General features: G+C 39.7%; 1 protein-coding gene across 15 annotated transcripts in view; it reads left to right on the forward strand.

The window, feature by feature from the left end:
- The window catches only part of LOC119731922, a 73,393-nt gene that overhangs the window by 45,042 nt on the left and 13,656 nt on the right, over nt 1-14,695 (forward strand). For all 15 annotated transcript variants that reach the window (XM_038205220.1, XM_038205210.1, XM_038205213.1 and 12 more), the window contains 6 exons: nt 1,267-1,416; nt 11,977-12,065; nt 12,916-13,077; nt 13,351-13,400; nt 13,610-13,724; nt 14,466-14,585. In XM_038205220.1, coding sequence (XP_038061148.1) covers nt 1,267-1,416; nt 11,977-12,065; nt 12,916-13,077; nt 13,351-13,400; nt 13,610-13,724; nt 14,466-14,585 — 686 coding nt within the window. The remainder of the gene's footprint in view (nt 1-1,266; nt 1,417-11,976; nt 12,066-12,915; nt 13,078-13,350; nt 13,401-13,609; nt 13,725-14,465; nt 14,586-14,695) is intronic.

The raw sequence follows: 14,695 nt of genomic DNA on the forward strand, positions 1-14,695 counted from the left end.
ACAAGTTTCAGACTTGGTTAAGCCAGATGGCATGGAATTCACCAGTAACAATATCATTGGCAGTGCATGTTTTTGTTTTGTATAGCCTAATTGCGATATTTGGAATTGTGGGAACGGCTGCCATTTTGTTTTGATCTCATTTGCATGTGACTGTTTCTTTTACCCCCATACAGTGAGGTTTATTTTGTCTGCTCATGGTATCTTTGCTTGGTGGTGTGATAATGGATGCATGAATTTGTCAGGATGATTCATTTTTATATATTTGATTGCTTGATTCACAAACCATGTGTGTAGACATGACATGTAGAGGCTCGACTGATGTTTGAACAGAAACATCCAACTAAAAATGGCATAAAAACATTCTTGCGAAAAGGTCCCTTTTGGTCCAATTTCTGCCAATTTTGCCATGTGCATTTAAGAAAATAAATAAGAAACACAGACAAAGTGATAATGGGTCGGCCATTCGGGGGAAAAAATTCAATTAAAAAAAAAAAGCGATAGTATAGTTTTATTGACTGGAAACCGGCTTTATGTGCTCATTAAAAGTTGGGTTAATCAAATTTTATGGGTAAAAAGGAAGCAAAATATTTTTTTTTTTTTTTTTAAATAAAATTTGATATCTTGGGGTTCATAAACCATGGTAGCAACATCATTTAGTAAACAGTAGTCACCCTTCCCTTTTGGTGTTCTTTCATTGGTATCTTTTTATTTTTGCATTCTTTCCCGTCTTTTTCTCTTTTGTTTGAGTTTGATTTTTTTTCATAAAAACTGGAAAAATAAATTCGGAAATAAAATAAAATTGAGTTACTGTTATGGGTGCTTTCCTGTGCTGCGCATCAAGTTTCCCCTTTTATGCAAATTGGCAGACTTTGCTTTGATCTGATTGGATATTTTGGTGTAATGGTGTGACTCAAGCCAGCCAATGATGTGGCTCAACCGATATATCCATTTTTCTTTGATTTGATTTGGTGTCTGCCATTTGTCTAAAGCCTTAATTACATGTAAATCAGTCTCTGCCTCCATACACACTACATGTACATGGTTTGTGAATCAAAAATGAAATGAATATTGAATTGTTTTCAAATGTTATCTTGAAGAAAATATTAATTCACACAGATATTAACACCAATACATTAACACATTACCTGTTCTTGACGAACCTGAAGCACATGGACTTTGTTGTAACAGTGGTCACCCTACATGTAGCTGCATGTAGCCAATCATGGCCCACCTCTCATCCACCTCTTCCTATTCTGCATACAACAGAGGAGCCCATTCGTTCACCCAGTAGCAGGCCGCTGTCCTCGACTTTGCCTCGGGCAAAGAGCAAGTCACGATCCCTCGAAAGTAGCGGTCTATCAGCCGCCGAACGTCTTGGTATCAAAACTCCACCCCCTAAAAGGACTCCCTCAACAGGTGCATATTTGCATATTATTTACAGCATTTGCATATTATTTACATACATTTGCACCTTTTAAATTGCTGCATAATATGCTCCTTCAAATTGCAAAAATCCAGTTGCGGTTTTACTCAATCACCTTCAAGCAATATATTTTTTGCTAATGCTGCTTTATTCAGATTTTAAAACCAATTTACCTGACTTTTTCTAAAAAGTTACTGTATTTTAGTTGTTACAAAAACAGCTTAAATTTCTTCAAATGGACTAAATAAAAGTGCAAAGCTAAATAAAACCTATCCTGCCAAAATCAACTTACATTTCAAATGTTTCCTCTTGTAACCTTTGACCTTTCCTAATGACCTCTGACATTTGGTTCCTATGACCCTTGTTCTTTGTAACTCTTGATCCTCTGCTCACAATCTTGATCCTGTAACTCAACATGTTTCTTTCCATCCTAACTTCTGAACCTTTGACCTTCAACATCTTGACCTTTGACCTTCAACCTCAAGCCACTAATTTCCTAATATGGCATTAATTGATGAGCTCAACAGATTAACTACCTAGTTCAACATTTAGTTGTCAGCATCAAGTAACATTAATTTTGTTAGAAAAGACACAGGTTCATAATTGAAGGGAATGAACACAAAAAACACCTGATCATCAGTGATGAAAATGCATTTATTTTTGGTAGAATTGGCATTTTGCTGCATTAGCATGCTGTCATACATGCTAACTTATAACTGTTATTGAAAAAAGTAATGATTTGAACGCAGCTAGTCCTGCAACCTTTAAAACTTTGCTTTAATTTGACATTTAGCTTCCCTCTCCCTATAGCCCTTTAATTTAATCTTTGATGAAATTTTTTTAAAGGTCACATCCTGTATGTTGGCGTAATATTGCAATGTTTTCCTCCCCAACCGACTTCCAGTATTTTCAGGTTGGGTGCTTTAATCTGTTACATATTGCTCCCATCTGAATCTGGTTTTGCATACATGTACGGTATGGATCATAATTCAAAAATGATTTACTGCTTTCCTGCACCGGCAAAAATATTTAATGTTCCACGGACGTGATACGAACTACGTGTAGTTTCAGTTGATTTATACTCTGTTTCACTTGGATAGCTGTGTTTTTTACCTGAAAATATGAGGGGAAAACATTTTCACTTAAGAAATAAACCACTTATTTTTTTGCCTATAAAACCAATGTACACTGAGCAATATTTTATAGTAGCTCTATGAAATTGGGCAAAGTTTTGCTTAAATACATTCTGGCATTATAGTTTGTTTAGTTGCTCAAGTGTTTTTTCTCTGCCACAGCTTACTTGCTATTATCAACCCGCTAAAATTGCTTTGGAATTTTAATTCATTACTGCAATATTGTGTGTTTTCATTGAGTCTTGCTGGTAAGTACTATTCCAATACCTACTGTACCCTGTAATCCATAAACTACTTCTTACATGGTAATTTTTTATTTATTTATGGCTGTGTATTTTTAATTTAGTGTGATTCGTAACTTAAATCATGTTCAGGCAAAAACAATCTATTTTTTTTAAAAATAGTATTCCATTTAATTTATGTACACATGTACATGTATAGGCATACTAAATTAAAGTATGTCATCTCTTTCCGAAGTTTTGATATATTTTTGTTTTAAATCTTTCTTTATTCACTTTTTACTTCCAATGTAAGTGTGATAACCTTTATAACCTGTGAAGTATGCATAGAAAAATGATAATCACTGAAATTTGATGTCGCATTCCAATCTCAGTTGGGCTGTTTTATCTGGATAAGTTATAAAAGGCCAAGTTATTTCAAGCATGTTTCTATCAGGAGAAAGAATAGGCATACGGTTGTGTTTTGTTACGTGCTATTTTGAAAGCAGGGTAGTCAATATTTATTTTTTCTGTGAACGATCTTGTTTTGATAAAATTATTTTCACTGGTTGTGATAGTTGCGGTTAGATGGTGACATGATTTCATTTGGAGTATGTTGGTGTAACTTTCATCTCAAATAGTTGGTATAATTCTCTACTCTTATTTCTGTAAATTATTTTTGTAAAATGTTTTAGCAGTTACAGACATAGGGCAGGTGAAGTGAGAACACTGTTTTAAACATGTTGTTACATCCTTTTTGTAGAAGAGTTTGATTCATTGAGTGCTGAGCCTTGAAAACAGCCACAAAATTAACTGGAGGAAAAGAGGGACAGGGTTTTCAGAAAGGTTAGCTTCAAATTCTGAAGAGAATGTGGTTGCCGATCACATCCCTTTAAAGCACTTAAGTACAGTCAGATGCTGCACATAATGCACAGTGTGCAGAAGAACATGCTGTATTCAATGTTTTCTACATTTGTGACATTCTGGAAAAGACTGGTTATCGTTGACCTGCCTCCAATACGGTCAATGACTTCGATAAACCTGTCAAATCCGTGGAATTTCCCTTATCAGCCCCACCACTTCTACCAGTTCCTATTTGCTTCATCTTAACAAGCTCCAATACTGAAAAAAAAATCAACTTAAGAAATAAAAACAATTTAGAATTATCAGCAAATTTCTTCCCTACCGAGATGCTCAGTCTCTTTCCTTCTTCGCGTCAATAAGACCACCAGCTTTCTCAATTACCGGGTGGCGGCACTCGAGCCCGGCCCGACCCTTGCATTCTTGGCCGCGATAAAGAATCAGAGTCCCCACTGCTTTTTGCTCTTTTTGTCTTATAGAAGAGGGAAGAAGAATTTGTTTCCAGAATCGATGAACTTATTAGTCAGTGACGTGTTTATGATCACAGGTCAGATGTGCTGATGCTGGGGCCTTGTTGCAAAGTTTGATGGGAATGGATACGCTGCGGATAAAAAACACCACCAGCTTTAAGTCATTGACCACGGATTAACCTGAAGTTGGGAGTCCTGTACATATACTTAACACAAGATGTGCACAGCACCAATTTGGCTTACAGCCAGTTATTCCTTGCACAACTGCGTATCAACATATGAAGCATCAGAGAACATAATTTCTGATTCTAGATGTGTCTGGAGCTTTGTCTTGCAGTGTTGGAGACAAATTAACATGGAACTTGGACAATAAGCAGTCTGGATTTGAACCAGCACTCTCTTAAGTTTTGTAACCCTGCAGCCTTCTTATATATGAACTGACAACCGTGCCAAGTTGCCATACACACATTTCTGATGATCTTAAATTTTGCTTTGAAGAGTGATAGATACCTCAGATCTGTTTGGATTTGAACCGTGATGCTTCTGACTGAGAGCCCACATCTTGTTCATTTCCTATCGTACGTCTTCCCGTGTTGTTGCATATTTAGCGCGTCATGGTTCTGTGACTGTCTTCTGAACCAGTTGGCATGCCCCAGAGGGTAAAACACAGTTGGACTTAATTAAGATGTACGAGGTGCTGTTGCAGCAAGTGCTCATCATGGAGTTTTATCCAAGGATGCACTGCACAGTGCTGTGACTAAATCCGTAAAGTACACGGCAGTAAGTCTGAACGATAAAACATCTACATGTGGATATGAATTTATGCGATTCTAGTTTCGCGAGCATTGATGTTTTGAAATGCGGAAACTGCGATGAGGATTTACTACTCTGCCAACACAGGACACAACAGGGCAGCATACTGAACAAAACAGATCATCTGAAATTTGGGTCAGGGGTCTAGACTACTTGCTTGACTTCACACAGGGGAGTACATGTAAATGAGCAGCATGTGTTTGCGTGGGCAGTGGCACCACACTCTCTGCATTCTGTTGGATTCAGTGAGGACTTGTTATTAAAAAACAGTATTCCTTCATAAGTGGCTAGAAACTGTGAAATCACTTACGGACAGGCTGGTTGGAATTCTGAAGATTTTCCGAGTTCCTCGTCTTTAGATGACCACTCTGGAGTCTTACAGGCATGGGAGTAGGAGGATTAGGCTGAATCTGTCAGTGGGATCAAACCGGAGGCTGATTTGAGATGGCTGTCAAAAAGAAGAGATGTATTCCAGCGAGATACTGCGAGGCTGATTGACAGACTTCGGATTTTTGAATAATTGTGTAGTGTCAACTTGGTCATCTGCTCAACAATGGTGGTAACTCTCCCTTCATTTACTTGTGTTTCAATGCATTATACTCATCACATCAGCAAGCCAGCTGGATTTGTTAATGAACTGGAGAAAACAGATGGTGCAGAGATATTGGGTTGAAAGAGGAATTTACCAGAGTAAGATTCGAACCTGTGACCTCTGGAACAACATACCGCTGTACTGAGCCATCCATTCTCTTGTCTGTTTAATGAAAGGAGATTTGAAATAGTAATTCATCTGAAGTACTGATAGACATCAGTTGGAAATTTAAGTTGACAAGCGATATCCTTGTGTGAAATTCTCGTATTAACAACTAATAAAGAGCTTGAAGAACTCACAATTCTGCCAGGCTTTCGTTGTGGCAGAGGTCATGTTATTATACGCGCAGAGACTCTACATCAATTGCTTCGTCTACATCAACACTTTGACTGCTGCAATTGAACTCAACCAGCACAATTACAAGTATAGATCCTCCTGTGAAACTTGTTTCTTTGAAGTTTTACCGATTTCTTCACAACTGACCTGCAACCAGGAACGTTTCTTCATGGTTCAGTGTCACCTTGCTTGTGAAAGAAACACTTACATGTACCTTCAATGACTGTTTTTTTTTCTTTTTCATATCCAAGCACAAATGTATATCACATAGTACTAAGGGAATTTGGCATTTTGGATGCGAGTCTGATTCTCTTGAACGTGTATCTCAACACTTGCAGCTGTTGACAGAAATACTAGTTCAAGTCGCTGTAACATAGACAAACCAATTACAAACACACATGATATCTCCTGTCAGGGAAGTTACCCAGTAGTATTTTGCTGGAAAAAGCTGAGCTGATCATAAATAATGGACTCTAGATTTTATTAATTCAACCAGCAGAGGTAGATCTTGTTTACTTCAGGAGTGAAGTGATTTTAGTATGAAACAATTCCTGTTTTAGCTCATGTACCTGTCCACGAAACGTGGGATACCATATGTGTACTTTTCCAGTGGAACAATTCGGCAGAAATTCTTTCGAGTTTCAGGATGGTTGACATAATACCCGAGTTCAACTCTAAGGACATGTTTTCCTTGCAATTTGAGAAACGACAAGCCTCCTAACTCCGCAGCATCTGAACTAGGAATAGGCTAATCCCTATCCCAGGGACGTTGATTCTACCATTACAGCATAATTTCCAGCCAGTGTATGGGGTATAGCCCTGTCAGTGATGGGCAGCTGTTCGTTGGTTCAGTCAACCCCAGATGCCTGGGCTTGAATTTCCATCTTCTACACTCCAGGCAAGTTAAGTGTATTAAAGAGAGGAGGGAAAAACCATCAAGATGATCTTCATGCGGGATTCTCCATTCAGCAGCAAGCCCAAGCGAGGGCTGTTCTGCAACAATCCAAGCTTCGAGATGGCCCAGTACGCCCCTAAGTACTCCAGCACGGATGACCTTAGACCTCCAAAATCACCAAGGGGGCGGACGGACCGGCGTTATTGCACAGACCCTGATTTGCGGGCTCTGGATGCCCTTCTCAAGAGCCTGGACATCGGGAAGTTTGACGAGAATAAGAAAATGGGCGCTCCAGTACCCGCTTCACCAGCGACCAACACATCAACCCCACCTGAGAAGCCACAGCGATCATCCAGGGTATCAGGATGTGCTATGAATTCTGGGACGCCTGGTACGACGTCATGTCATACTGCAGTGAATAATGGCCAGGATGCCAAAACAGCAGATTCATACAGAATACCATGGAAGGTGCAACCTGTCAAAGCAACCCATATACAACCGGTGACAGACACCCACAAACTTGCAAGCACAAACAACCTGCCTGAATTACAGGCAAAATGCGACAGTGTTGGGACACCAAGGGTTAATCCAGTAAGAATAGCCCATGGACAACCAGTCACCCAGGGGCACCTTGTGTCAGGATCTCCAAAGGAACTGCAGGTGACACACACCCCCAGACAGCATGTGCCAGTACCCCAGGGAAATCACATGACGAACCTGCTTGGACATGCCTCACCACCCCAACGTCAACAGACATCAATACCTCAACTTAACAGGATACCTCATAAGCAGCATGTGCCCTTACCCCAGGGATACCAGATGACAGAACCCCAGAGACACCAGATGACACAACCCCAGAGACAACATGTGACAGTACCCCTGGGACAACCTGTGGCATTACCCCGGGTACACCCTGTGGTGAATTTCCAAAGGCAGACTGATTCTGGTGAGAAATACAGAACAGCTCCCCAGGGGAATCCAGTGGCATTACCGGCATCATACTCGGCGACAGAATCCCAAAGTCATACTGCCATTCCCCTGGGTAATGGAACATTAGCCCAGACGAACACAGTGATACTCTCTCAGGGACAACCAGTGAAGCAGAGCCAAGCTGAAGGAGATTCAAATGCGAAGTGTCAAAGTAATTATTTCGTTTTTATTTGATTGCCTTTTCACTAATACTCTTTGTGACAATGTGTCTTGTGACACAGCTGTTCCGAAGAATTAAGTTTGATTTGTGCATTCATGATGGCGTTGACCTTAGTGGATTCCTATGATTAAAACATAAAGTATCATCAATTTGGGTGTAAATCTAGATGTACATTTTAATTTGGCAGCAGATTGGAAGCAAAGGTCACATGTTCATTTCAATTAAAGGTGCGACCACATTCCTTTTAACTGTAGTCCTTGGTGTATTAACTTAACGTATGAACGGCATTGAATGTGCGTGACCAATTTGATTCTTCAGGAAACTGTTAGCGTTTTAGAGCAGCATTTTGTGTTAAGAATAGAGACTGGTTTTTGAGCATTTTGCCACCACCAAGCTCTACCCTGTGTTCCCCAATACCTATGTTCCCCAAAATCCTTAGGGTTAGGGTTAGGGTAAGGGGGGTTAGGGTAAGATGCATAGGGTTGGGGTTGGGGAACATAGGTATTAGGGAACATAGGTATGCACCCCCAAACAAGTGACAATCTTTCTTGAGGCCAACAACTCATGCAACTCACCGTGATCATCATATATGTACATGTAGGTCCATCTAGGTTTAAAACCTACTAACTGCTGTGTCTGAAATAACCATCAATATTAGCTGCCAATTATTTTCTCCATTAGTTTAAGAAACAGGAACCAGTTATTTCAATTACTGATAACTCCCCAGTAAAACCCCTGTCTGTATACAAGCCTGCATTGCCAAGTTATTTTAAAGACCACTTAGCCCGAAAACCCAGTTAGGGACAGTAACTCTAAAGTCCAAGACTGTTCTTGACGGCTGATCTTGACTTGGCTTAACATTGTATGAATGCGGTTAACGAGAAGCATTATGGTTCGAGTGTTTATAGTAGTAGAACTTAGCATGAACCTTCTGGTTTCATGTAGCGCTCACATGCACTGGATTACATACATCCCAAGGACATCATCTAAACAAAGAGAGAATAACAGATTCTTTGTTGTTTTTGCACAGGTACATCTTTGTTAAAAATGGTTCTCGAATATAATTCTATGTTCTTTGTCTCTGGAAGAGTGTTTTGTCACTGGAAGAAAGAGAAACACAATGTCTTGTTTTCAAGATGCAACAGTAAAGTACGACTGTGTGTCCTTTTAAAGTGGTAGTTTTAATAATCAAATCTACAAGTCTTTCCATTTTGGGTTATAACTATGGAAATAAGAACAAAGTTCTCAAGTCACACGCACTTCCACAACCATATTGGAGAACAGCTGAAGTCACAGTGTACCTCCAAACCATGCTCGTCTATTGCAGCCATGCGTATAGCGTAGAAGTTCAGGCAAAATGCCATTGCGCTCGGATCAGTGCAGTTAATGTTACTGCCAGCTGGTGAGTGGGTGGTTCACAAGCGCTTTATTGGAAAATGTCATCTCCGTGTCTGACTTGAGATATTGAGACTGATATTACTGGCTCAGTTGGGTCTGAGAAAAATGAAGATAATTAACATTTGTGTCATGAATGGATAAAATGCAATTTTGTGGGGAACTAGTGCAGGAACTACTTTAGTCTTTTAAATTAATCTAAAGTTAACTTTATGCCACGATTGGGGGATTTAGAGATTATACTAAAACATTTGATATACTATTTGTATTGCTAAAATCTTCAATAGGATACTAATTATCTATTGGACGTATGTACTGTACAACTGTATATCAATTATGGTTAGTATTTAAAAAGGTATAAGATTAATCTACCTTCCGCTGAATTTTCCTACAAAATACCAATCAAATGCCTTATCGATATCAGATATTTTATTGATATCCTTATGTGTATGTAATGCTAAAATCTACAATAGGATACTAAGTATCTATTGGGCGTATGTACTGTACAACTGTATATCAATTATGGTTAGTATTTAATAAGGTATAAGATTAATCTACCTTGCGCTCAATTCTCATACAAAAAAACCAATCAAATGCCTTATCGATATCAGATATTTTAATTGATATCCTATGTGTATGTACTCAGCCATCCAAAGAGTAAATGATATTCGCGGGTTACGGGACTGTGTTGGTAAAGTGTGTCAGTAAGCCAATCTTACCGTCACCATATAAGTATGGTGACCTACAAACGTCGATGTGTTATCGTCCTGATGCAAGGTAAAACATCCCAGCTCCCAGGTCAATCTAGGTTCAAGCTTAACCTAGCTAAATCTCTCCATGTCCTTGTTGTACAACTAGATGCATCTATACTGATTCATATTTGAAAAAGAAACGTGTCCAGGGGTTATTAATTGCCCTGGTTAATTCTGGATCTGTCGGAAGTGTTTCGCCTTAAGGAATAGACAGTCTAGAATGCAACAGACTGATGCAATGTGTCGATAAGTTTGTCCTCGTAGCTGCAATATTATGTCTCACTCTCATGTGTTTGTTGAGAATGGTATGGGTTTTGTCATACATGTGTAATGTGATGGAACATTAACTGCAGTTGGCGTACAGATGCTGACCTTAATGCTCTTGTTAAAGTTGTGCAGGTTTTAAGTGGTCGCGCTGATAACAACTGAGTAAAGTGAGTTGTTGGTATAATGTTCTGGAAGCTACGTGTCTAGACAAGACCGATACTTGAATCATGTGTGTTATGTTGATCTCACATGAGCAAACTTTCACTGAGGTGCAGAGTTTCATGCCAAGAAGGGTGAAGGGCATTGGGGTCATTCTGGCAGCTTCTGAAGAAGTCAAGCATGTTTATTAAAGTCTTCATCTGATTCCGGCATCTCAACTTGAATTTTTGAGCTGCTTTTACTCTTCTGGAGTCTCTTGTCACGATAAGTTTCACTGGGTTGTTGTTGAAGATGTTTCCAGACAGCAACTTTACACATGGGGTTCCCCTGAGACATCATTAGCAGCCATCTTGAGTTTCAGGTTTTATGTCCCTTCGGAGATAATCTTCTGGAAAGTTGCAACATTGGAGTGGAATGCTTGCACATGAAATATTGACTCCAGTAGAATATCACAAACGGTGAAAGCTTCCTCTTGGACTTTTGCAGCAAGCCGACCAACCATTTTAAAGAGCATTCAGGGAGCCATGATGTTTCTCAACATGTTTTGAATCTGTTAACCCAACTGGTAACTGAATATGTTTTCTTGGTTGCAAGTGTGAGGTACACCGGGAACCAGTCAGCTGTTGCTGTCTCTGAGCCATGCCTTTAACACTGGTGTCTGATCAACAAAGTTGGAAAGCTTCACTGAAACAGAAACCAATCATCAATAACTGTTTGAATTTCTAACCATGTCTGCTGTGAAGAATGTTATCTTTGTTGCAAGTGTGAGGTATACCGAGAACCAGTCAGCTGTTGCTGTCTCTGAACCATGCCTTTAACACTGGTGTCTGATCAACGAAGTTGGAAAGCTTCACTGTAGCGGAAACCAGTCATCAATAACTGTTTGAATTTCTAACCATGTCTGCTGTGAAGAATGTTACGTCGAGGCCGTGCTGTTGACTACCCTCTGGAACACTACATGCTGTTCTGCTTGCAGTTCGATGAACGTCAGAGACGTGCATGTAATGATATAGCATATTAAGTTAGGTTCTGAAATAATTTCAAAGCTGTGGTTGTTAAAATTGGGTAAAGTCGAAGATGAATTGGGTGGTGTAAGTAGGTATTAATGTAAGGTCTTACAATGAATAAGGACATTTTACCTTTGATAATATGAATAATCTTAGAGGTTTGATTATAAAATTGGTAAGACATTAACAATTAAAGAGGATTTTTTTCCAAGTACCCTGTTAATTAAAAAAAAAGGTTCTGTTTGTTACAATATATCACATGCAAGTGTTTATAATAACTTGGTGATATAATGATTGACTATTTATGGCCTGTTGCTGCAGTTAATATTAACACTCTCAAAAGCTGCTTTTTCCCCTAATGTGTTAATTTTCCGTGCTTTTTTGAAGCCCCATTTAATGGGTACTTGTCTGTGCAATTTTTGGAAAGCTCTTTTGCCTAAAAGTTTTTGAAAATATTGCCAAACCTGTGTCACTGAACTTTGTTTGTATTTCTTTGATTTGTCAGGGTCCAAGCCCAGCAGGCACTCCTCAGGAAGCGACAAGATCTACAACTACAGGGATCCACCGCCAACATTGGACAAGACGAAAGCAGAGGTTAGTAACTATTTCTCAGCTGACAGCACTGTCTTGATTTCACCGAACCACTGTCTGTAGAATATCAACGTGCTCCTTAATTGATGTAAGGATGTTGCCCCTGTATTGAAATATCCTTGTCATATCATGTGCTTGGATACTGTAATTTCATTGGTCTAGGACGGCCAGGTGTCTGGACAATATATGCTTGTCACACACTGAGGGTGTGATATCGCATTGTGTTCATTGTGCGTTACGCGCTTGAGAAACCTGCCGGCATGCTAAAGCTTTGCACAATGAGAAGTGCAACATCAAACACTCATCAGTCTCCTGCCTGGCAGGACATCAAAGCCTTCAGTTATCAAAGGTTACATCGCAGTGATTTAATGTATTTCTCACACAGTAAGTTACAACCATTTGTCTTTTTAAATAATAATAATGAACATTTTATAAGGCGCCAGTATCCGCCAAGCAAGACGCTGGTGACGCACAATACAAATATACAAAACAATTAAAATTATAAATAAAATTAAATTTTTGACTGCTCTGATGTGGGACATGCCATTTTTAACCCCCTGGCAGCACCCCTCGGGCGTTAAAAAACATCATATCCCACATCACAGCAGTCAACAATTGTTTACTGACAACCCCTCCTGCTGCTACTGCAGCTGCTGCTGCTGCTGTTGTATGGCCCTCTAGTCATGTACATGATGTGATGAATGTGGATTTGTCATATCCAGCAATCAATCTGTGTTGAAAAGTTTTATTTAATAGCATAAGCAGTATACCAGCCAAAATTGTGTTGTAAATCAAGAAGATCAATGAGCCCTTGTAACTGTATTAATTGTAATGACTGATGTTATTTTATCAGAAGTTGATTGAAGAGGAGAGGAAAAAGAAGGAGAGACTGCAAGCGGAAGAACAGAAGCAGCGAAGACACTCAGACTACGCACCCATCAAGTCTCCCATCATCACCAATGAGAGGTTCAGAGACCCGGTCATCAGTGCTGCCGACGATGGTCGGAAACAAGAGGTATGGAGGAAGGGGCCTCGGGAGTTGCATTGTGGGGAGATAGGGTAAGGGATATGGGTGTGTTACTGTCGGCAAGAGATCAGTACTTCAGACTTGGCCTGCTGACCTGATCTCATTGCATGAGGTAGGTAACAAATTTCACTGGATGCCTTGCATCGTGAAGATGATCCCTGAACTCTAGGCGTAGTTTATAGACATGACTTGCAATTTGAAGAAGCTGAACATTTCATTTTTGCATTTATTTATATAATTTTGTATTTTCGTTCTGCACAGGTCAAGGCGTGTGCTATTGCATTGTATCCCTTCAAAGCTCAGAACCACAAGTGAGTTGTTTGTCGTTAAAATTATCAGCAACATAATTCAAGAGTTCTTTTGTTTAGCAAGCAAAGTCAGGCCCAGTACTTTTGACTAGTTACATGCAGGATGACAGTAGCCCCTTTTTTTTCTTTTTTTTGTTTGGTCATGTCATCTTTATCAGTAAGATGCTCCTTCATTGCATTGATGGCAAACTTTTTAACCTTTGTTCTCAAAGGGAGTTGAGTTTCAGCAAGGGGGACATCATCTATCTTCTGCGGAAGATTGACCAGAATTGGTTTGAGGGAGAGCATCATGGCCATGCTGGCATCTTTCCTTCCAGCTATGTGGAGGTAAGAAACATGTCAGCCTAGGGCCAATTTCATGGAAAATGTTTCTTTTAATATTATTATTAATTTCAGGTACTGAAACCAAGGATTCCTCAAAAGCACCCTAGGCACTGTAGCTCGCAAGCCTGAAGAAACCTGTAGAGAGAAGGCAGTGAGAAGAAATTAAAGTGTGGGAGGAAAACCCCTGAAGAATATTCTGGGGGAAACCCATGGAATCAAGTAGGGACTGAAAACCCAATCCACTTATTGACCCTGGTGGGATTCGAACCCAGGTCTAAGGTGGTATGCTACGCCATCCTGTCTACCCTAAATAAGTAATCATTTTAAGAGTTTGTCGAAAACTGTTTGCCAAATTCTCCATAAAAATGCTTTTCTTTTAAGTTGGATGTTTTCATTGAATGAAAATACCAGTCAAGCTGGAGCTGCTTATAGGATTATGTAAAAACATGTATAGCATTTAATGACCCTTTTGGTTAAACACATCTCTCTGGAGTCCATTTTTATTGTAAAGGGATGAATCTAACTCTCACGATCTATTTTTTGTTGTTCAGGTTCAAGGGCCATATCAGATGATTTAATCATCACTTGAGTCAATTTTCAAATCCTTTTCGGTCAATTTTCCTGTGTTCAGGCTTCAGATGCTTCAGTTTATTTTCTTTGTCCAATGGGCAATTGCTTAAGAACGAACCAAGTCAGATTACCGTTGTGATATATCTCTTGATCTCACCTGTCCTAATTGACCAGGTCGTCACATCCCTTGAGGATGCCAAGAAGGCCCAGCTACACGGTCCAGGCCTGGAGGGCAAGGCCCGGGCCAAGTACAAGTTTTCTGGCGAGACTCAGATGGAACTCAGCTTCAGTAAGGTGAGCTCAGAATCTCTGGAGATAGGGAGGAAGGGGACAAAGATTAAAAACTGATGTTTTTTAAGAGTCAGCAATTTCCTTTCAGCGGTACTTTTGTGAATAAAAACAAG

This window comes from Patiria miniata, unplaced genomic scaffold, assembly GCF_015706575.1.
Source record: "Patiria miniata isolate m_02_andy unplaced genomic scaffold, ASM1570657v1 HiC_scaffold_24, whole genome shotgun sequence".
Taxonomy (NCBI): Eukaryota; Metazoa; Echinodermata; class Asteroidea; order Valvatida; family Asterinidae; genus Patiria; species Patiria miniata.